We start from the raw sequence: 23,406 nt of genomic DNA, 5'->3' as shown, positions 1-23,406 counted from the left end.
TCATTGTGGTTTCATCCTGATTGTTGGACTAAATTCACATTCCAGTGAAAACGCTGCTCCCTGCGGATAGTTCTAGTTTCCCGATCATACACCACAAATGAACAAAAAGTTCTTACTTGCAAACCAGTAATGCCTTGATCGCCACGATCTCCTTTAGGTCCTGGGCGACCCTAAAAAAATAGGAAGAGGAAAAAGAAAGGATAGCACACTTTACTTTACCCACTCACTTGTTCCATGTTTGTGATTGATGGGAGATTTTAATAGGATCAGTAAAGAAAATAACAACTCTCTCTGGATGTCTGGAAGGTAGAATAGGGGAGTGAGATGTGTTTTGACGACAGTTATAAATCCCACTAAGTGGTGATGCACAGCAAAGTTTGGATCAGGCATTCTTCACCAATCAGAAGGTAGACAAGGCATGTAAATGGTACAATTAACAAAACACATTTCAATGCCAAAAGGATTTGCCAATGAAAATTATCTTACAGGTTCTCCAGGCCGAGAAAGTCCTGTAGGGCCTTGTGGACCTGGTGGTCCCATCGTACCTGGGAGTCCTGACTCACCACGTGGACCCATTGGACCCTGCGGCAATACACATATCATCAGCAAGATGGTAGAATATCACAATATTTGGAAAGAAGGTTAAAGTCAAACTTAATTATGCCTGAAACTGTGCTGACAGATGATTCGTTGTTTAGCACTGACAGTTCTGGGAAATAGACCTTCAAAATATTTGACATGGGCCTCCTAGAAATTTACTGTGGGGAAATATACATTTAACTGTTTTCAGATGTGTGCAATTTCTATGTAGAGGATAAATTAAACTTTAAGAGGCAGACCTCTGGAATAGTTTTCTTTGTTATCTAACCACTGCTGATATTCTGAATTTACAAGCCTTATAAATCTAGAACTCAAAATTTAGGCATTTTCTGAATGCAAAATGCATCAAATTATTATTATCATTTTTTTTTTTGCATTTTATCATGATATGATTATAAACGGCAAAGGAAATATATGTGATAGGCCAACACAGAATAGTGCATAATTATAAATTGGAAGGAACATTATGCATTATTTGAAGAGTATTAAGCCCCAGGATTTAATTTTTTGTAAGACCACCCTTTGCTGTTATTAGAGCTGTAAGTGTTCTGCAGCATGTCTCTACATGTACTTCTATGGGTATGGGTTTGTATTTATACTGCTAATATGCGCGTGCAGTGAGGCTGATCTGAGCACAGGTATCTGGGCTAACAAACATCGTAAATGGTATTGTTCAACATTTTTTTGGTTTGTATGAAACATCATGTATCTTTCAAAAGCAAAGTACATTATTATTGTGTTAGCAACTACGTTTGCAACATAAAACATATTTAAAGAAATGACACCAGCAGCCAATCACAAACAGATTTTTTTGCAGCAAATCAGAATATGCCTTTGATGAAAAAGAACCACTCTATAGCAGAAAAACAGAATACCGCACCAATAAAAACACAAAATGACATATTACACTTGAATTTAGCAGACCGAGAATATGTCGTTAAGCATGCAAATATACTTTGTGTATTTTTACATTTAGCTTCCACATATAGTTTTACATTTAATTTTTAGACTCAGACCTAGTTAAACTATAACTAATCAGTTCAATCATCAGATTTTCTCACACATTTGCTGCGTCTTCTTAAATGGCTTGAGTCAAACTGCAGAGTGGGATTCTTTTTGCTTTCTCTTAGCAATTCAACAGTTTTGCCACTCATCTGTAGTGCTGCACGGCATCAGAAAATCTTGCCAACATACGTTCAGATATAAGACTATTAACTTCTTTCCTATTTCGTCTGTGCTTCCATCCCTCTATGAGCTTTAGCATTTTGAGTACTGTCTTTTGTCCAGCATGAGCATCTCCTGCCTGTGACTTTGTTCAACCTGGGAAATATTACACTAGCATGAAAAATGTGAGTCCATAGTTTGAATGTATAAGCCAACAATTATTGCACACTAAATAGTCCCTTGAGATAAACACTTTGCACACACTGATATTTAGATGATGATTTATAAGCAGTACACTGTGCAGCTTTACTTTTCTGAAAAGGCCAGATTTGTGGAAGGCACAGCAGTCCTGTTGACAGATTTTGCAGTTCCTGCAGACCAAGCAGGTGCCCCTTGGCTGCATGGGTTATTGTTCATTGGCCTAACCCTGCTTTAAATTTTTCCACAACTTCATTCCTGACATGTCTGCTGTGTGTGTTGATCTAAATTGTGCGGTTTGCTCAAAGGTGTTTTTTATTTACTAATTAGATGACTAAAAAAGTTCAAGAGGTATTACTTTTTCCCAACCATGTGTAAAAATAAACAATAGTAGAACAGGACACAATAACGGTATTCACTAGTGACAATATTCAGCGTGCGTTGAGTGATTTAAATTTGAACTCACAGGGTTCCCAGGTGTTCCTCTATCTCCTCGAGGTCCTTTAGAACCTGGACTGCCCTGAAAAAAAGTGAAGAGGCAGAAGCAAGAGCTAAGCGTAACAACAGAAGCAAATTCTGAAGCCCTTAAACCCCAGGCATTAGGACTTCCTTGCTGGGCCTAAGTGAGTTTACTGAGTACACATATTGCAGACTGTTGTTTTATCATGAAACATTTATCTCTTGACACTCATCCCTAAGCACCCATTTCTTTGTAAGATGTTAGACTCATTCTTTGTGCTGCTTTCTCCATTTAGAGAAAAAAAGGATTATGCAAGAAACATTCTCGGCTGCATAAAGTTCAAACTGTGCAAAGAACGTGCAAACCTAGTGGAAAACAATATGGCTTTATCATCATCTTTAAAACATCTAAGACTTCTGAGAAAACAATTTTATCAGGCGAGGACAGACAAAAAACAGTGATAGCGAGGCTTACCGAGGGTCCAGGAGGCCCCTGGGGCCCAATGCTGTCCTGTGTACAAGTACAGGAATGGGGAAGGGAAGGACACTTGGCCTCGTCTCGCTGGAAGGAAAGAAGATGCAGAGATAAAAATGTAACATACATGCTTGCTTTAGTTTTATTATTCTCCATTTTAAACTCTGACACCTGAAGACATTTCCTGGCAATCTAAAACAGAGGAAATTAAATTAATGACCTTATCCTGGATATCTCTGTCTTTTGCTTTGCTGGGGATTTATAAAAGATGAGGCAGTTTTGTAACCCATAAAAGGCAAGAATGGATTAATGTTGCAAGTGTGACTCGGAAAACTGGGCTTTAAGACCAAAATGCTGCAGCTGCAGATTCATTTCACATTTCTGCGTTGTTGTCTTCAAGCATAACGAATTACAACTCCAATCATTGATGTGATGTATTCATATCTGGAGAAAATTACACATAAATTGCTTGTAATTGGCTGTAAGTGCAAGTATCATGTATTTCCCACAGAACATAAATGATTCTTTTTACTGTCTGCTTCATGAGCCAAAGAAGGACTTGTTTTTATGCAACTGGGACTCATGCTTCATATAGTCAAATTATCAAAATTACCCAGGATACAAAGTTCTTTCCAGACAATTTGAGATGGGTTTTGTTTTCTCTGAACAGCTGTATTTAGCAATAGATCGTGAAATTGTGTGGTGTTTTTCAGATTATCGATCACATAACTTGCTGGAATTAGAAATGTTGGCAGATTTTTCAGAAATCTCAGAGTGATTGATCGACAATCTCAAGGTGAGAGAGGATCTGCTGTTTTAGGAACGTGGTCTGTGAGGCTAATTAAAGATGCTAATGGCAACCTGAAACGTAAACACTTATTTTTTTTCATTTTTATCTTTACTTCAACACAGTACAAAATGTTTTAAAAGTTAAATAAATATCAGAGAAGAAGCATTTAGTGTATTTGTAGAGCAAGCACCCCATATATATTGGTCATCCAGGGTACAATTTCCAACCTCAGAGCCTTTGCTGCATATCTTCCTTCCTATATTTTTGCCTATTTATTCCCTGATTTAAGTAACCCCAACTTTATAAACAACCAACTTTCCTAGAATTAAGACTATTACTTTACAAACAACATGAGAGATTGTAATATGTCAACATCCATCCCATTTCTATTTTAAATTGTTTGGAAGTCTAAAATGACACTTACTGTGGCTGGCAGCTCGCAGCACTTGTCTCGGCTAATCCAACTCAAGCTGCAGACAATATCGAACATCTGGAGCTGGAACTGCAAGATACAATATGAGGGAGAATACACTGAAGGGTGTTTCAAATAATTCCCATTCCTAATAAAAAAAAAAAAAACACAAAGTTGGAAAAAAATACAATGGGGTCCAGGGAGAAATGGAGGCTTGCAGACTTTCATTCTTTCAACAGCCAACCCTGGGAATAGTTAAAATTTAGCTGGAGCATTAATGCACTACAGATTTGAGATGTTCATTGTTTTGAACACTGCTAGATCCTCTTCCAGATGTCACTTTTGCATTTTAACAAGCTTGGCTTGCTTTGCTCTTACTGTTGCTGAGGTCTTCTTTGAACCTGAAGACTTGACCATCTTGCCAAGCACTTCGTAGCCCTCCAGCGTAATGTTGTTGGCCTCCTTGATGGGTTTCTCTGCCACCTCTTGGCAGTCCACAGTGAGTTTGACTTTTTCTGGTGAAATGGTAATGTGAATCTAGAAGAGACAGACGATGGAGAAGGGGAAGCTTTTAACAAAAAAATCCTTGTCTTATTGAAATACCACCTGTATCCAATTTATTCTTGCACAATAAATTTGTGCACTGGAAATTTAAAAAGATGATACCAGGACTCATTTATATTTTGAAGAGATGTGCTTGTTCTCAAAAAGAGAACAATGAGGCCCTATAGTAACTGTATTCCACTTAATTTGGGGAGTTCAGAAGTCTTAAGCCTATAAAACACCTTGTTAAGTACAGATGAAATTACCCTGAAATCCTTTTTGATCTAGTAAAAGACTGACATTTGATGCATCTAGACAACTCTAGACCTTAAGAACCTATGCAACAGCTAGCTATTCATCTGTGGTCTGTGATTATATAACAACAGAGCGAAAAATGCACCAAATTCTTAGATTTCCTGTACATAGAGGCCCCATCCACACATCTTGAAACAATATCTTCTGTGGCTCGCCATCATAAGTCCTACACTTTCCATACTTTTCTTTTTGCAGTTGCAAATTTTCCCCCACTCTGAAGTCAAACAAGATCTCTTTATGTCAGGAAAAAGCTTGCTACCATTTTTCTCCACAAAGCTATATCAACCACAAACCAGACCATAGTTCCTGGCAACTATTCACAAAATTACAGTCTACTTCCTTGGAAGCAGAACAAACTATTTGGTGTACCACAAAGGGGAAAGAGGTGCCATTTATTCCAGGGTCCTAGCATAAATGTAAACCGTGATGCCCTTCAGGGTTTCCCAAACAATTTAATGCATTCATTTTATACATATATGCTTGTATATGCAGAACATCCTTGACTAATAAGTAAACCTATGAAAATACTGAAATCAATAAAAAGTAAATCTAGAAAAAAACTGTCCTGGGAGCCTTCAGAGCTCCCTTAACTGAGTTGTGAGATGGACCCAGTGCAAGAAAGTGTTGAAAAATTGGTCGTCTAAATGAATTGCTAACAATTTGTTTTGTTGCTTCATCTCTCTACATGTTGACTCCAGCTCTGCTTTTACTATTTAAACATCTTTGCATGGCTCACAGCAGATAGGATTTTATTTTTTCTGGCTCCCTCTTTCCTGTTCTGTCGTCTTCCAAAATCCAAAATCTTGAAAGACAGTGTTTTAGTTTCATTTATACACTAAAGATTTTATTTCGCTATGAAATTATATGAAAAAAAAAATTACAAGTTTGTACTGTCTGGGGTGAAACACAATAAACACTGAGAATTGATTCCCATTCACACAGGCATTAAAATTATGCTTCAACTCATCCCAAAATCCAAAATCTGCATTTTTATCTTATCTTTTTCAAAGGAGTTTCAGATTTCTGTTTGTGCATGCAAAGCATAAGAAAAATAAGTACATCTTGAATTTCCTCTATAATTGTCTTGAATTTTTTTGTAATGTGAAGATCACATTAGCAAAGTGTGGGAGAGCAACAGGGGTCATTTTTAGGACTATTGCTATATAGCATCTTGAACAACAATCCCCAATCTAAATGTACCATTAATGTTATGATGAATAAAGATTGAATAAAAAAAAACACTACTCAGGGAATTTGATGTGCAAAACCAAGTACTTTTAGTCAAAACCAACAAAAGGCTGATCACTGTCAGTGAGATTTCAGCTTGGATGCCAAAAACACACACTTTTTGAGGTCAACCCAAAAGAGCCGAAAAAGTTTACAAAAACCACTGACAACATGTAAACTCAAACCACCACCGCAGGCAGCGCCAGCACTTACTTTGCAGACCAACAAATAGGCAGCTAGGTAGACCACTGCGGACTCGCCAGCCCATGGAATGGCAACACTTCACCCCCAAATAGCCACCCAGTGCACATTCAGACAACAGTCCTCACTACAGCCACAAGCTGAGAGAACCGAAACACACACGTGCATTCAAAGATTAGTCTGCTTTGAAAACAGACAAATGAAGAAACGGTTAATTTTCATCAAATACTGAGCCAACGTTTTCTAAAGTTGTGTAGTTGTTGAATGGTTGAACTGCAAAACTATTTAGTATCCTCTGATGTTTGGGCCAGCACATCTCTTGAGTGAACTTTGATCTTGGATAAGACTCTTGCTGATTAAAAAGGTGCTGTTGGAGAAAAAAAGGATTCATAAAAAGGGACTCATAGTCTGTGTGGGGAATCTTTAAATGCAGTTTGACTTAACTCGGATAGTTTTAGTTAAATCCATCCAAGTCAGCAGGACAACATACTGCATTCTATTGTTCAGCTTTCGACATCCCACAGTGCAAATACATGACAAGAACTGTTTTGTATTTTTCATGGAGATTCTTGATGTCTTTGTTTGCATTTTGCAAGAAATCATATTGCAATGCTTTTAAGAAGAGTCAAACATAAGGATCTAATATTTGGATTCATATGCTGGAAAGAAACAAATACCACAACTGTGAGCTTTTGACAGATAGCTAGAAGAGTGTAGATAATATTTACAAAAACCTATGTAGCTCTTCAGCATAGTACTTCATGATCTATTATGCTGAAAGAAACTGTTAAATCAAAGTGTCATGGTCTCAAAATCTCCTAAATCTGTTGCCATGCAGCTAAAAACCCTCAACAACATACATCAAATGCTATGAGACTTAGTGAGATTTAAATACCCCAAGAACATAATTTTCACCTTTGAAGCTATTTCTATCTAATCTTTTGCTCATTTTAATTTCACTGTACTAAAAGCTGAATGTTTGTAGTAGAGTATCATTTACTCTTTGGATCTGTGACTGGTTGGAAAATCAAGTCCTGAAACCAGACATTTTGCACATTACACCCGACCACAAAGGCATCAGACTTTCACTCCCACCAGCAGCATTTAAACTTATTTATGGCCTCTGACGTTCATTTATCAAATTAAGTGCCTGGTTCAAATAAAACAAAGCTCAAATGTCAACTCATGAAAAAGGGGGGCCTCAAAAATCTCAATAGTAAGACAACACTAAGTTTGAAAGTAGAGATCTTTTGATGGGTAATTTGAAACGGCTCCACAGCAACAAAGCTCACAATCAGGGATATCTCAGGAAGATCAAATGAGGCAGAAGAGCAACACAGACACACATAAAAGCATGTCAAAAGAACAATATGTGAAAGGAAAAGAATTGAATCTAAATACTTTAAGATGCTCCACTTTTTTTTCTTTTTTTTTTACAATTATCACTATGAATTGCAAACAGATACTTATGTTTTTAAGAACCATGCGCTATGTTTACCTTATGGAAACTGCCATGGAAAATTCGCTTCACTTGCGCTTCATTAAAGACAGCTCTCTGAATCTCTCCTCGGGTGTCCTTGTTGTAGAATGTAAGAGTTTGGGTGGAAGCTGAAAAGACAAGAGTCTTTGATAAATCCCTGACAGTATGCTCTGAGGCACGCAATGGTCAGGATTATAGAGAACACATGCTCATGGCTTGCAGGTGATTGTGACATTCACATAAAGTTTTTGCATTCCTTCCCAGGGCAGAAGCACAAACCTACAGCAGATGTTCACTTAAAACGAAAGCTTTTCATTACAGAATAACAGTGAAGAAGGCTTTTCCTGATTTATTCTAAGGACAATGAAGTGAATTTTTCCATCAACGCCATTATCTCACCCAGTTTTGTAAATAAAAGAAAAAGCAAGAAGATTAAGATTCTCTCCAGAGATCTGTACAGTGCCTTGGATTCCTAACCCTTGATATTTTTCACATTTTGTAACGTTACAACCACAATGTGCTTTAGTGAGATTTTTTGTGATAAACCAACACAAAGCATCACTAAACTGAGAAGTGATGCTTTGGAAGGAAGAACAAGGTGTTATTTCCCTTCACAAATCTAAATAAAAATTTAACCTGTATTTGGTCCCTTATACTTGAACAACTGTAATACAATAAAATTACCTTTAGAATTCTTATTGCAAAAAATAAAGTCCTCTTCTGAGTATTTTAATCCCAGAATGAATTCAGCTGTTCTGTGAATGCCTTAGAGATTTGTTAGAGACCGCTATTGAATAAAAACCTTCAAGGACAAAATTGTGAAAAAGTTTAAAGCAGGATGAAGTCATAACACCAAATCATAAGATTTGAATATCTTTCTCTGCACTGTTCAAACCATCCTCTGAAAATGGGAAGAGCTCAGTACAACTGCAAACATACTAAAGCCACAACCATCTATTTAAACCGACATGGTGGACAGGGAGAGCATCAATTAGAGAATCAGCCAGAGGTGAGTCTGGATGAACTACGAAACAGCGAGCATTTGAAGGTAATCTCGAAAGTAAGATAAGTATAATAAGTCTAATATCAAGTAGGGACAGAACACCATCCCCAGGCTGAAACAAGGTGGTGGTAGGATCATGTCAAAGGAATGCCTTTTTTTAAGGAAAGGGAAAAGTTGATCAAAATTTCTTGGAAGATTGATGAAGCCATTGTGGAGTGCTGAGGCAAACCTAAATCCTCAGCACTGCACAATAGGGAAATCCACCCAGATGGTCTTCTGGGTGGATCCTCAGCACTGCACAAGACTTGACACAAGGGTGGATGTCCACCTTCCACCAGGAGAACAACTCTTAACATGCAGCTGGTGTGTTTAGATCAAATCATACTCGCATATTAAAATAGCCAAATCAAAATCCTGACCGCAATCAAATTTATAATGTGTAGCAAGACTTAAAAATAATTGTAAATCCCAGTAAGACACATTGAAGTTTGTTTTTATGTGACAATATCAGACAAGGCTCAGAGGGTGGCAATGTATTTGCACGGCACTGCAAGTACTGAGTCAGCCACGCAACTTTCCCTTCTGAAGAGCTGAAGGAAACTTACGATTCATTGTGACTCCGACCTCAGGGTTGTTGTTTTTGTCAGCAATCTGCCATATATCAAAAGGTTCAGAGGGCGTATCAGGCAAGAGGCGGAGGAGCAGGATGATGGTGTAAGATGGGGGAAGACCATCTGGGTGGATTTCCCTATTAAGAGTCAAAAAACATTTATTGTCATGACACTCATCTTGGGTTTACGTTGCTAAGCCAACATTAAATGAAAATCCATCTGCAAACATATGTAATCTTTTTTGTAAAGCATGCTGAAAAATCTTTAAATGATCATTTCCGCCAAGGCTTTGTCTAACTTGCATGGACAAACACTTTTTCCACTCTTGTCCCATGTAGTTCAAGGTTTTTCACTTGATTGCATAGATAGTACTTTACTTCTGCAAATACCTGATGCCGTTTCAACAGTGACCCTTTAAGGTTATTTTCTCCTTCCAGGGTAAGGATAAGGGAACTGGGCATGTCGTAACTAAAATCTTTTGTTCAAGATCTTACAAAAACAGGAGAGTGGGCTGGAAACTAGTCTGGAAATCCCTCTAACTACAAATATGAGTTACCATCATTATAAATGGCTGTAAGCTGAGGAGCATCATAGACAATCTAACAGAAAAAAGACAAGGTCAGCTACATTGGGAAAAACCACAACCCAAGAGTTACACACCCTTTATTTTCACACAAATAGTATTTTGCTCAGACACTTACTTGGTGGGTTGGGTTAGGTAGGAGTCTTTGTGCAGTCTGTAGGCAATGTAGCTGTTAAAGGAACCAGTCTCCATGGACACACCATTCATGCCGGCGAATGTCCGGTCTGTTATGTTGAAAGCTTCAAGCATTCTGAAGCCTGAAAAGAAAGAATAAACAGAGAAACAATGAGAAGATGGAAAAATAAAAAAAGAAAATGTCATAGTAAAGTATATAAGCGCTCTAAAGATTACTGTGCGAGGTGTGGTATTTAAATGCTTACCAGGTGTGGTGTATCCGTTGATGTAGATTAGAGGGCAAGCTGCAAGATCACAAGAGTTTATAAGACATTGGAAAAATAGATTTGGTGTAAACACTGTGTTGCTTACAGACATCGGCACATTTATTGGCACTGATAGGGATGTGTAAAAGTCTTACAGTACTGCAGAAGTACATTGCCATTGTAAATTTAAGAAAAAAACAAACTTGGAGAATGTTTTATTGGAGAGACAAACATCCCATTTTAAGAAAAAAATTCTTGCGCAATAAATTTTTTTAGTAACCTTGTGGTCAAAAGTGTAGAATATTTTTTCAGTAGAACAACATTTAGCCGTTTATACGTTTTTCCAAGATGACGAATGCACAAAGCTGTTCTTTTCTTCTTGCACAATCTGTGTGGGCTGTCCTGAGTCCTCTCTTATGATCTTTTGTCATCATCTCACCCATAAAGTTTTCTTTATAAGTTAGATCTTGAAAAAAAAAAAGTTTTGTATTGAATGAATCATTTTGGTGTCTATTTGGCTGTGTGTTTTTTTAATCCTTACAACTCGTTTGAACTGTTCTGTGAGATTCTATCATATAGTGTAATATGCTACTGCCATAACATATTAACATTGATATGTATTTTATTTGTGTTAAAGTACTTTCAATAAATTTATCACTATTTTCGTTCACTGCTACATTTTTTTTCATTATTTTGTCCATTTGTGAAGAAGCGTCCCAATACTTGGAATATGTCAGATTTGTTAGTATTTGTCTTACTTGATGTGGCGGTTTCACAGATGAAGGTGATCAGATTATCCTGGATTTTATCAAAAGCATCGTAGTCGTCGACGACAAACACGTGCCTCTCAGTGGGCTTGCTGCCAATAACCGTCAGTTCTCTCATGTCAACATCAGCTACGCCAACCACAAACACACTATAGCCTATGTAAGACATACACAAAAACAGACAAAAGCTATTAAGTGCATCAAAAACTCACAGGTGAGTTCATTAAATATTCAACTACAGGCCTTTAGCCTTGATGCAGAAAAGAAAAGGCTTCACAATTTTACTCAAAAATGTTTCTTAGGTACAGTGTAAAAGCAAGCAGATATTATGATTTCATACCAGAGTGCTGCAGTTTCTCTGCACTCTTCTTAACTTCATCCTGGGAGCGTCCATCTGTGACAACTACCAGCACTTTCGGAACGTTTCTTCTCATGCCACTGTCTGACGTAAACACCTTCTCGTAGACATGCTTCAGAGAAACACCTTTCGAAAAAAAACAAAAAAAAACACAACCAATATATACATACCAACCCCAAACAATTACTTTGTTAAACTGTCTTTTTTAAATGAAGTACCAGTCTTGGTGTTGCCTCCTCTGTAGCGCACTGACTGCAGAGCTGATAAAACAATCCCCTTGTCGTGGTAGGTGTTGAGTTTGAACTCCGTCTTAGCATCATCGCTGTACTGCACAAATGAAACCTGTACAAAAAAAATAAATGAAAATAGATGTGTTAAGGATGTTGATAGAATACAGAAAAATAATAACATTAAGTAAAAATAAATTATTCAATGACGTAGTGTACACATAAGTGTATATTTTATGTGAAAGGTTTCACACAAACCTTTCACATAGTCCCATCCAACTATGTCTTAATAGTTTTGTGTACCCTAAGGTCTGTCAGTAAAAGTCAAATATTCTCCTATTTGAGAGATTAAAGAAGCTTTAAATGTCCATTAATGAACAAAAACAACCCTAGACATGTACTTGTTTATTATTAATATCATGTTTAAAACCATAAGATAGTATCTTCAACAACAATTTGATGATAAATCTAAGGTCTATTGTTTAAAAAAAGAAAATCTGATTTTAGTTGGCTATATAAAGTGGTAATGTTTTTACATCATACGTTTTGCTACTTTGATTTTTGGTTGTCTTTCTTCCACATCTCAGTAAGGTCAACATCACTCCATTATCTTTATATTACAACATTTTCTGTTGTACCTAATTCTTTTTCCAAGCCAAGGGGAAAAACCATTAAAACATCTAAACTACACCAATCTAACTCAATGCAGTCTGAATGACCTTCCATCCAGAATAAAAGCTACTTGTACAGAGAGTTCCCTGTCATCCTGGCTATGGAAACAGGACTTAAGTAACCCCAAGTGAGCCAAGTTGGATCTGTGAGGCAGCCATTAGCCTAATTCCAGGTCACAGTTGTCACTTTTTACTTGTTCTGCAGTTCCGGTGTTCAAAATTAATGAAGAAAAGTAAAGTCTGAGACTTTAAATTTCATCTGCTTTTTTCTTTAGAAGTTTGGCAGCTAAACTCTCTGAGAGTTAACTTTTGATAAATGTTCAAGGACATTTTAGCTCACAGCTCGTATTGCAAAAAGTAGAAATTCAGCATCTTAACTTTTCTTTCATTCTGAATGATTAAAAACATAAATATGCCATCACATGCTGCATGAGAGTACTTATACGGTTGCCTCCTTTCTCTATGGTAGAAAGGAGTCTTTTAGACTGTTTCTTTTTCATTAATTAAATATTTATAAATATGTATATATATATACATATAAAAATTCTTGTAAGTTTATGAACATTACTACAGTTTATTATGAATTATTCCAGCTAAATTTAACTTAAAAAACTGACCTGCATGCCTTTGGGGCTGATGACATCAAAAGCTGCAGTCATTTTTGTAGTAAACTGGATAACTTTGTTAAAGCTCTCATCTCCAATACTCCAGGAGCCGTCAATCAAATAGACCAGGTCTGCCTTGGCACCTTTGCACACTGTGATCCAAATTACATAGTGTTAATATAATCTAACCAACAACAAAATCTTAAATATTAGATATATTTCAAAGCTTTTTTCACCATCTAAAGCCGGCGGCACTGAAGCTGGGGGAGGAGGAGTGGGAGGCTCGGTTGGCACCTCTGTGGGTTTGACCACTGTAATGACAAATCGCATGCAAAGAGACAAAAATTACATTTTAGTGTAAATAATTGGCTTCTCCCATCCTAATTTTCTGGTGTTAACCAGCAGCATTTCCAAATGTTAATACAGAACATGGGGAGCGGACACTTTCTTACATGTTCTTTCCTTGACACTGACTCCAGGTCCCTCTAGGTTGGGTGTTTGGGTGTACACAGTGGCATTATATAGGGTGTCAGGGCTTAAACCATCAAAACAATAGCTGCTGTCTGAGCCTCGCACTGTGACTTCCTGAGCTCCTCTCTTAGAGGCTAAAGAAAAGGAAGAAAAAATAACATAATCAGTGTTGATTAAAAAAATTATTAAATAAAAATTTAAGCAACAAACTAAAGTCTTACTGTCAAATGGATTGACTTTCAGTCTGTAAGATGTGGCTGCTCTGTGAGGGGCCCAACGGATGCAGAAAGATTCAAATCCAACATTGTAAGTGGATAAGTCAGTCACATTCAGATACACTAAAAGGAATAGAGAAAGTATTAATACATATGTTTTCTTTGTTCATTAATTATCCAGTATAATGTGTTACAATTTTAAATCCAGTTACTCATAACTGGATTTTTCAACCTACATGTTGTTCCTTGACCAATCAGCGGTTCACTGAAGCCAGTGTTGTACTGTGCCAGCACCTTCAAGTCATACGTCGTTCCAGGTTTTAGGTTTTGTAGTTGGTGTGATGTCACATCTCCAACAAATGCTTCCAAGAGGTCATTAGTACCTATAAAAAAAAAAAATTACCTTACCAATTAAGCCTCAAGGCAATACTGTGCTTCAAAAAGGTAAACATATGTATCCATAAAGTGCATATTTTCTCCAGAACATAATGCCACAATTGCTACAGGGAAGTTCATTTGTACCCTCTGGCTGGTAGATGATCTTGTACCCATTAACCCTGGATGGAGCAGGGTCCCATGACACCCTGAAGCGAGTGTACCACTCATCAGAAACACGGAGATTTCTGGGGCCCAGCATTCCCACTGCAGGAAACAAGATGGGGCAGCACAGTTCACTAAGAGGCAAAAGCTTCAAATTCCAAAGTATATAGGCACATGATATATCAGCAATGTAATTACTGTGCTAATTTGAAGAGCATTACAACGCTTGAGTTATGAGGGAAGTAGTACAACATGTTATGGTAAGTTCTGCTCCATTAAATAAATAAATCATTAATAGTTATATTAATAAGGCCTCATGCAGGGAATTATATTATATGCAATGATGTCTTGGTAGTTTAACAAGAGAAATTGGCCAAAAGAATGACCAGAACTAGAAGTATTAAATCTCTGTAAGTGGAGCAACACCTAACGGTCTCCTAAAAGACCTTTAGGTATTTTTGGCACTTATGAAAGGTTGCACAAGCGAAAGCTCAAGTTTTGAAAGAAATATACTGCATCATAACACACAAACTGTTCTATTTCAATAGTGATTTGATGTGTACTGTGGTCAATAATAAGTCTTATGAAGTGAATGGGAACCCAAAGGAGTCTTTACCTGTGTGTCCATTTCCTTCCAACTCTCCTCCTGGTCCATCAGCGTAGATGGCAGTCACTTTAATATTGTATGGTGTGTCTGGATCCAAGTTCTGGAGGACCACATTGTTTCTGTTGCCTTGAACTGAAGTCTGCAGCACAAAAGACAATATTAGATTACAAAAACCTTTACATTATTCAAAGCTACAATATATACAGCTATGAATTTAGCTATATATTTCACTTCAAAAGAATAAAGTGGAAAATATGATAGACATAAGATTCTCACATATTCCTCAATAGGGTCTCCTGTAGTCGGGGCATAGGCGATGCGATATTGCATGACAGGACCCACTGCATGTTCCCAGCTAACAGATAGAGTGGTGGTAGTGGGGTCATATACACGCATGTTTCTTGGGCCACCTCGGGGCACTGTGAATATAAAACAGGATGGGAGAAAGGTGCGGGGGTCAGGAGTTATGAACATTTCAAACACTAAACCATTCTTTAAAGGGATCAGACTTTCTTGGAATTATTTGAAGTGTTTTTTTATTAAGACGTAAGGTTTTCTTAATATCTTTTAGCAAATGCCCAAATGACTGAAAGACGTTCACAAAACCAAGTCCACTTCAAATGATCACAAGAAGCCAGACGTCCTTGGCAGCAAAATAGGAAGAAGGCTGAAAGAATTGCTCCTTAAACCTCTTGCTTCACGCAAATATTGTCATTTGACAGCTGATCTCAGGGACTTACGTGTCTTTCCAGCATCACTAACAGCAGGACCTTCTCCATCGCTGTACAAGGCAACAACGCCAACATTATAGTCGGTATCTGGGAGCAGCTGTGTCAGCAGAGCTGTGGTGGTGGTGCCTGGCACCAAAATCTGATCAGAAAAAACAAACAAACTTTTATTTCTTTTCTTTTTTATTATTATTTATTATTTAGAATTTTAAATGCAAATTCAAAATGTATGTGTCTGTCTCATTTCCAAACTGAACAGAAGGTCAATAATATTAATGTTTAATAATGTGTTACAAAGTTAAGAGGGTCATATTCTCAAAGTTTAGTGCTGTTTGTGAGATACGAATTATCAAGGGGAGAATCATCTGCTAATATAAAAATGAAAAAGAGAAACCACTTGTGAGAGTGTCCTTAAAAAAATGAAAACACAATGGGATGGGATGTTGTGAGAATTTTCCCTTCAGGTAAATGTGACAAACATTTGTCCAAGTCAGTATTTGTGTACCTTCGTGTTTGTGTACCTTTACACAGATGTTGTGCAGCTCTTCTACCTTTCTCTTCTTTTTTTAAAAAATTGCTTGATATTTTGTGTACTTAGTAGGAAAGCACAATAAAGTCTGAAAGTTGTGGTCTAATGGAAAGGTGCTTTGGCACAGACTAAACAGTGTTGTAAGGATGTGTAGCAAAATGATGGGCATAAGTCTGCAAGAGCTCAAACATCTCTAGCACATTAACAAGGAAGGCTAAAGCTATCCATGCTGACCCAAATCACCCTCTTCATCTCCATTACAGGATGTTGATTAAATGTAACACCAAATGTTATAAATCTTCATGTATTCATGATAGTGTTGGTCAAATTAATAATTTGAGATAAGCCCAAACAAACTGTGATGGTATATGATACTGTGTGCAATATGGGAGTTGTTGTGTAATACTACAGTATTTTTATTTTTTAGTTTTTTTATGTAAATGGGGACAATAAAGTGTATTAAATCTAGTATAAACCAGTGATGTCATGCAAAAGCTTCATATCTAATGGATGTGCTAATATGAAGAATACAGTTTTTAATTTAGTTCAGGTCATTACAGTATGAGAAATTGAACATGTAAAGACTGAGGAAGGGTGGAAGCTTTCAATAAAAAATTGATTGGCTGTTAAAATGTTTATATATCCTTTTCACATGAAGGTGTAGGCGCTCTTATAACATATGGTACAATTTATGTAGACAGGAGGAAATACAATTAAGGAACTGCTGGTTTAATAAAAAGGTTTAATGTTAAGGCTTTAGTAGGTCGACACAGGAAAGAATTCAGCTGGCAGTAATTACGCTCATGGACAATTCTCGCATTCATCTGATAAACAGACCAACTTAATTTAACAGTATAAAGTAGCATATGGTGAATTGAAGATTTTGGTCCAAAAAACCACTGGATAAGGCCCACATTGGTCCATTAATCTTAAATAACAGTATTGATCGAAAGCGTCGCAAGAATAACATAAAATCTCTGGAACACAAAAAGGCAATATGATACATATTTGCTGAATGGATAATTGACACTCACTGACTCAGAAGGCCTGGTACCAATCAGAGGAGCGTAGACCACCCTGTACTGTTGGACTGGACCTGTGGGTGCCTCCCAGCGAACATTCAAAGTGTTGGTTGTCGGGTTGAAGACCTTAATGTTCCTGACGGGACTCCGCTCCACTGCCGATCGATCCATAAACAAGGAAGGGACACGAGATGGTTTGAGGTAGAAACAGATAAAATAGGAATAAGGGTAAGAGAGTACTAACTGTTTGACTTCTTTGTGAATCTCCTGGCTATCGCTGTCACTTTTTCATCAGAGTCTTTATACCAAGGTCCATACCAGATTTATGCATAGCCAGCGGAAGGTTCTGTTCAATTTTTTCAATAAAATATAAACTATTCTCCCAAGCAACCAACAGACGCATGTTTAAGTCGTTATTTAACAATACCACTATTAACAATACCACTATTAATGAGACACTTCCTGTCAGTGCCCTAAAGGTTAATGAAAAGCATAGCCCTGTGCGAAGCCTTTCTTCCACAAACCTAAAGCAGATGTTTTAGTCTCCGCACTGCACCCTCTAATAACCATATAAATTTATGGGAAAACACAGGCAGAACTCAAACAATAATCCCTTGTTAATGTTTTACTCCAAGGGACAAAATGCAATTAATCAATACATAATAAATTATTACTTAAAAGTATTATGATATTAATAAATTAATGGTTAGATGTTGAAATAATTTGTTTAAGACAGAATTACTTTCTATAATATATAATTAATTAATTAAAATGCGAACCCTAATAGCTTATCAAAATAATTAAATACATGTATGTTTAATTATTTCATGGTCCTGTTCCTGAAGTGCTATCATAAAATAAACAGATCTGTCGTGGGCAACTTTGAAATTATTTCATGGTGATACTGCGAGAAACAGGAACTATAAAATAGTTGAACATGCATTTAGTAAATTTTCTCAATTGGCTATTAAGTTTTACTTTATTGGTTTAATTATATATTTAATGAATAAATTTTCTTTTAAATAAATAATTTAAATATTTATTTCAGATTTGTTTATTTCAAGAACGTGCATCTATTTATTTTATTTTTGTCACCTTAGGCTTTCTGTAATTTTTAATGAGAAGATTTGTTTTTTGTTTATAAATGTTCTCAATGATTATCTTTATCTGAACTGTTGATTAATTTTCATTAATTTCAAATATGTACAAAAGCAATGTGTACAGAGATTTCCTGATTGTGCAATTGGAAAGAAAATAATTCATCCTTTAGCTACTGTTTTAGTGTAGACTTATTAACAAAATTTAATACGTGCAATTTAACTCTGCAACAGATCAGTGGTTGCATGAATTCATAAGGTTTGGTTGAACGTAAACCACTAAAAAAAACCACAAACTATAACGGGTCATGACTTTAGGAGGGAAAAACAGGGTAAAAGTGATATGCATGGAGCATGACCCACACCCAGTGAACTGAGAGTCATGGAATACATAATGCCATCCTTTCATTTATGCCTTGTTAGTTTTTCCTAAAAGGAAAGGCCACACACTCAACACATCCTTCCCCCATTCTTAGGTCATTCCATTATCCTGACCACTATTCTTTCTTCCAGCCTATAAATTATTATTATTACGGTAAGGACAGAGGAGACCCCTTTATAACTCTGCCAGGCCAGAGGAATGCTTTCCTACGCAATCACCCCACAAAATGCTGACTCATTCCCAGCATAGCTTGGTGGTTTAACTGTGGGAGAAACTGGAAAATATCTGCTCTTAGTCAAAGTTCTCACCAAGCAGAACCTTCTCATCGTTTGCTATTCCATAAGTTCTACTTAACAAGTAATGTTAATTTTATGTGTCCTGAGAAAGTAATTAAATTTGACTGGACTGGTTTTGGTTATGAAACTTTTGGGTGATGAAAGTAGTTAAAGCTGGCAAACTTATTAAAGAATCTGGACATTCGGGATGAGCAGGCCAGAAATTGAGGCCAGTGAGTTCACTCTGGACAGACATGAATGGATTTCTGATTCAGGAATACAATCCCACTGGCATCATGCAAGCTTTTCCAAACACTGCATGCTGCTTTTTAAAGGAGATTACCATTTCTACTTTATACATCTGGACCAATGTAAGTTTTACTCTTGCTTCATACTTACATGTTTTTCCATTCTCAGACAAGCGAAGTCCCTCTCCAGTAGCATAAATTGGAACCACAGATACAGTGTAAACTGTGTCAGAATCCAGATTCTTTAGAACTGTGTTGTAGGTGCTTCCTGGAACTTGGACCTACACAGAAACATAACATGCTACGCTTTAAAAAGTGGTGGAAATGTTATAAATACTTAATAAGAACATGTGGTCGATTTTCATTCCTTCTTACCATTTCTTCATTTCCTCCAGCTGCAGGGACGTAGTAGATCCTGTACTGACGCACACTTCCCTCAGCAGGTTCCCACAGGACGTTCAATGTGCTGGTTGTGGGGTCTGTTACTCTCAAGTTTCTAACACCACCCAGAGGCTCTTCCACACGATAAGAAATAAAATGTTTAGCACAGTAGAAATACTTCCTTAGCTGTTGGCTCATACAAGCTCCAAAATGATAAATTACTTACTGGTCTTTCCAATTCCATTAAGATCCCTACTGACTCCAGTGGCGTAAACTGCAGCAACGCTAATGGAGTACTCTGTGTCAGGGGTCAGCTTGGGAAGCAGGACATTGGTCTTTTTCCCGCCCACCTGGGTCTAGTTGGGAGAGCGTAGACAATAAGTAAGTCATGAGATATTCAAAGTTTGAGATGCAGTTTTATAACTTAATCCTATAGTTCTTCACAGTTATAGCCCCTAGCTGTCTGGTGTGTTTGTAATAGTTCACATTACTGCTTGATCACACAAATTTTCTCTCACCAACCTCTCACTCCTTTAAAAATGAATAAATAGGTATTTTAGCTAACATTACAACTCTGAATGTTGTAATATTAAAACATTCAGAATGACTGTTGTCGGTGGTTACATGAAGTTAGATTAAAAGCAACTGGTGCTGTTTCTCTGTTTGAATAACTATATTTGCAGCCTGATTTTTGCACCAATGTTGGTAGCATCGGCGCAATATATCATCATTGCATTGTTGGAGTGCACATTAGTAATATATCCAAGGACAGTTTGGAATGCACTATGTGTCGTTATTGTCATATATACACACAATTCATATTTTTCGGGGACGCATCTGACTCCACACCTGACAGAAATAATAGCTTCCAAGTTGAGAAAAGTTTTTTTTTTGAACGTAGGAAGCAATAATATTTAGCAAATTTAGCATTACTCTCTTCGTAGAATAAAATAAAAGAATGTAATTGTGCTTGGACAGAACAATTTAACCACTTGAAAATGTTAGTAATATGTAAATAAGAATGTGCTCATATTTAAGAACACTTTTAAATCTCTTTGAAATTGTTTTGACACGACCAGGGATGTTTACATTCAGTTCTGTTCATTTTGTTCCTCTCCAGAGTGATGAATTGCGCACTTAATTCAGCACATAAATATACTATGTGTATTCATTCAGTTCCAACCAACATGACTCTATTTGATATTTTTTGATACAAATACATGTACCATTACGCTCCTAATAGTTTATTATTACTAAGTAAAACTAAAACCTGAGATTGAAGTGCTTTTAAGACAGGTGACATTCACTTTAGTCTTGTCTCATTGCAAACAAATGAAGAATACAGCACTTTCTGCTTCCACAAAACGAATCTTCAGAAATGTATTTTCCATCTTATTCTGATTTTGATATGACAAAAACTCCTCAATGGATTCTTGATTTTAAAATTTACCTGAGAAACTACACGGATATCAACTTCTCTGGAGGGGAATGTTTTTATTGTTTTAGATATGAACGGTACAAAGTGATCCTGCCAAAGTAAATCTCTGCGCTGATGCTAGGAACAGATGTTCATCAAGACTAAAAGTGTATTTACTATAGTGCTTTTGCCTTACAATTATCAACAAAATATCAGTTCGAAAGGCACATGGAAATATGGACATTAAAGTGCTCACTTGTATACACCTAAATCTTGTCTGGATTTTTTGTCATCCATGACAACAGTGGCAAAACATTCACAGCCTTTTTAGTGAGTTGCTTAATCCTTTATCAGCAACAAAGAAAAACAGATGGTCACAAGTTTTATTAGTTTGGAACTGTCAGTTTTCATAAATACAAACTCATAATTCATTTTCTGAAAAATAGTTTTGTAGCAGGTTAAAATTCTCAAAACTCTTTGGAATTGGTTCAAATCTTAAAACCCAGATAGTGAATCAAGTGGATTATGCTGAGTCCAGTGTGAGAGCTCCTAAATGTTTATCTGCCTTTAAGTGTGATAAAATATAAAAGACCAGTTTAATTATTATTTGTTTGGTACTAAAGCAAAAAAACATTTCCTCTGCCTGCTGTCAAAAATGTAGATAGAAAAAGTAAAAAAGAAAAAAAAAGCAAACCATTGAGAAGCCTTTGGAGAGCCATGTGTGTATGCAGAACTTTTGGTCTTATATCAGGCATGATAAACCCTTGGCAAATTACACCGGTATTGCGATTTCACATGATATAAATGATATTGCATTTAAATACAAAAGTTTTGTATAGTAAGGCAAGAACTATAAAATATATAATATTCATGGATATAAACCCTTTGTTGGTCTTGGTTTTTGGTCCTTGAACTTTATTGGTCAGTTTGTCAAATGACAAAGTTTTAATAATGCCTGAGAGACATCAGTTCAGAGGGCTTTTTATGATTAAATGAAACCACTAAATTCAGGGCTTAAGGAAAAAGTTTTCTCATTTTCATTATGCTGCTCATGTTGTTTATACATTCATGCATTTCACAGAGTTTTACTTGTTCAGAGTGGTTTCCAGAAAAAAAAGCAAACATAAAGTTTAACACGTTTGAAAAAAAAAATCTGTTGGAAAAACTGGTTGAACGCTGCACAAAACTAAGAGCACTGACTTAAAAAAAAATAGCAGCATCCCAACTTTAAGACACATAATTTCCACTGCAATCAACATAAATACTACTTAGAAATTGTTTCACTGACCCAATAATAAAATTATTCAGTCTAATGAGTCACCATACAGGGCAGACAGTCGCTCTGTCTGCCCTGATAAATATTCATCTGATCAGTAACAAAGCACAGCACATGGTGCCTGGAGGCGGGGCGTCACCCTGCTGCAGAGCCGAGCCGGGACGGTGGGAACGCGTTCATGGTCAGAGCAGCTGCAGCTGGGACACTTTAATCTGCTTTGTGATAACTTTGTGATTCGTGAACAAATGAACAAGCAGATAATTTTTTTGATCAACTTGGGCTCACTTATAGACTATGGCTTTAACATACTGCTTTAATCTTTAGATTTACTATGGAAAATAAAAATAGAAGACATTGTAAAAGATGAGAAAGTATGGCAGAAAGTTTAACTTGCATGAAGTCTACAAAATTCTGAGCATGGCTTTATTCTCGTAGAAATCATACTGTGTGAAATGCAGGGACTGTATTTGCTTAACCTTAACAAAGAATTTGAAACCGTAAATGTCTTACCCAAGTTCTTCCATTCAACTGCAGTGAAGTGGTGGGGGAGAGACATTTTAATCAAAGTTGGATGGAACATTCTGCGCTAGACTTAAGTTTGCTTCACATGTAATTTATTTTACTGTCTGTGAGTAGCGTGTGAGCATGCATGCACCCGAAGTTTAAAATGTTTTTTGTTTTGAAGTCTTGCTTTTGAAAGCGGTGACAAATGTGACAGTCAATTGAAACCAAATCTGCATCTGCAATCCAAAGACTTTTGTACTTTTTGGAAAGATGCCAATAATTGCATAATCAGAGAAAGACCTTCAATGGCATGGAGTATGAGAGAGAAAGTCATTTGAATCACAATGAACCAAATTATGAATACCATCAGAAGAGTTGTAGATTTACAGATGTTGCATTTTGTGGCAACACTTGTGAGGCAGAAACAAATTTTAGTGACTGTAAAAGGCATGAGAAAAGTCGGTTGGATGACTTATTTAAGCAACACCAAGATCCAATAACAAGAAAAAGAAACACAACTATGATAATTAAACCTACCAGATTTAAAGTTTAAGACTGGCAATGATGACTAAAAAATGACATCTGTAGAGGAAAATCTACACCACATTTGTTTCAAAGTGAAAGTCATTTGAGTCATTGAGATCT

The 23,406-nt window shown here is 36.6% G+C and overlaps 1 protein-coding gene across 4 annotated transcripts in view; it reads right to left on the bottom strand.

The window, feature by feature from the left end:
* Positions 1 to 23,406, bottom strand: part of col12a1a (collagen, type XII, alpha 1a) — a 62,692-nt gene that overhangs the window by 6,675 nt on the left and 32,611 nt on the right. For all 4 annotated transcript variants that reach the window (XM_055038165.1, XM_055038163.1, XM_055038164.1 and 1 more), the window contains 26 exons: positions 19,791 to 19,920; positions 19,559 to 19,698; positions 19,335 to 19,464; positions 17,194 to 17,336; positions 15,643 to 15,772; positions 15,179 to 15,321; positions 14,912 to 15,041; positions 14,278 to 14,397; positions 13,992 to 14,138; positions 13,762 to 13,878; positions 13,522 to 13,674; positions 13,306 to 13,380; positions 13,082 to 13,221; positions 11,785 to 11,908; positions 11,549 to 11,692; positions 11,200 to 11,364; positions 10,442 to 10,480; positions 10,180 to 10,318; positions 9,473 to 9,615; positions 7,883 to 7,992; positions 4,477 to 4,635; positions 4,111 to 4,188; positions 2,897 to 2,983; positions 2,429 to 2,482; positions 487 to 582; positions 117 to 170 (listed from right to left, as the gene is read on the bottom strand). In XM_055038165.1, the coding sequence (XP_054894140.1) occupies positions 117 to 170; positions 487 to 582; positions 2,429 to 2,482; positions 2,897 to 2,983; positions 4,111 to 4,188; positions 4,477 to 4,635; positions 7,883 to 7,992; positions 9,473 to 9,615; positions 10,180 to 10,318; positions 10,442 to 10,480; positions 11,200 to 11,364; positions 11,549 to 11,692; positions 11,785 to 11,908; positions 13,082 to 13,221; positions 13,306 to 13,380; positions 13,522 to 13,674; positions 13,762 to 13,878; positions 13,992 to 14,138; positions 14,278 to 14,397; positions 14,912 to 15,041; positions 15,179 to 15,321; positions 15,643 to 15,772; positions 17,194 to 17,336; positions 19,335 to 19,464; positions 19,559 to 19,698; positions 19,791 to 19,920 (3,090 nt within the window). The remainder of the gene's footprint in view (positions 1 to 116; positions 171 to 486; positions 583 to 2,428; positions 2,483 to 2,896; positions 2,984 to 4,110; positions 4,189 to 4,476; positions 4,636 to 7,882; positions 7,993 to 9,472; positions 9,616 to 10,179; positions 10,319 to 10,441; positions 10,481 to 11,199; positions 11,365 to 11,548; positions 11,693 to 11,784; positions 11,909 to 13,081; positions 13,222 to 13,305; positions 13,381 to 13,521; positions 13,675 to 13,761; positions 13,879 to 13,991; positions 14,139 to 14,277; positions 14,398 to 14,911; positions 15,042 to 15,178; positions 15,322 to 15,642; positions 15,773 to 17,193; positions 17,337 to 19,334; positions 19,465 to 19,558; positions 19,699 to 19,790; positions 19,921 to 23,406) is intronic.

The sequence above is a fragment of the Poeciliopsis prolifica genome, unplaced genomic scaffold, assembly GCF_027474105.1.
Source record: "Poeciliopsis prolifica strain line A6 unplaced genomic scaffold, Auburn_PproV2 SCAFFOLD013, whole genome shotgun sequence".
NCBI lineage: Eukaryota > Metazoa > Chordata > Actinopteri > Cyprinodontiformes > Poeciliidae > Poeciliopsis > Poeciliopsis prolifica.
The sequence above is the reverse complement of the archived record's forward strand: the minus strand, read 5'-3'. Positions and strand labels throughout refer to the sequence as shown.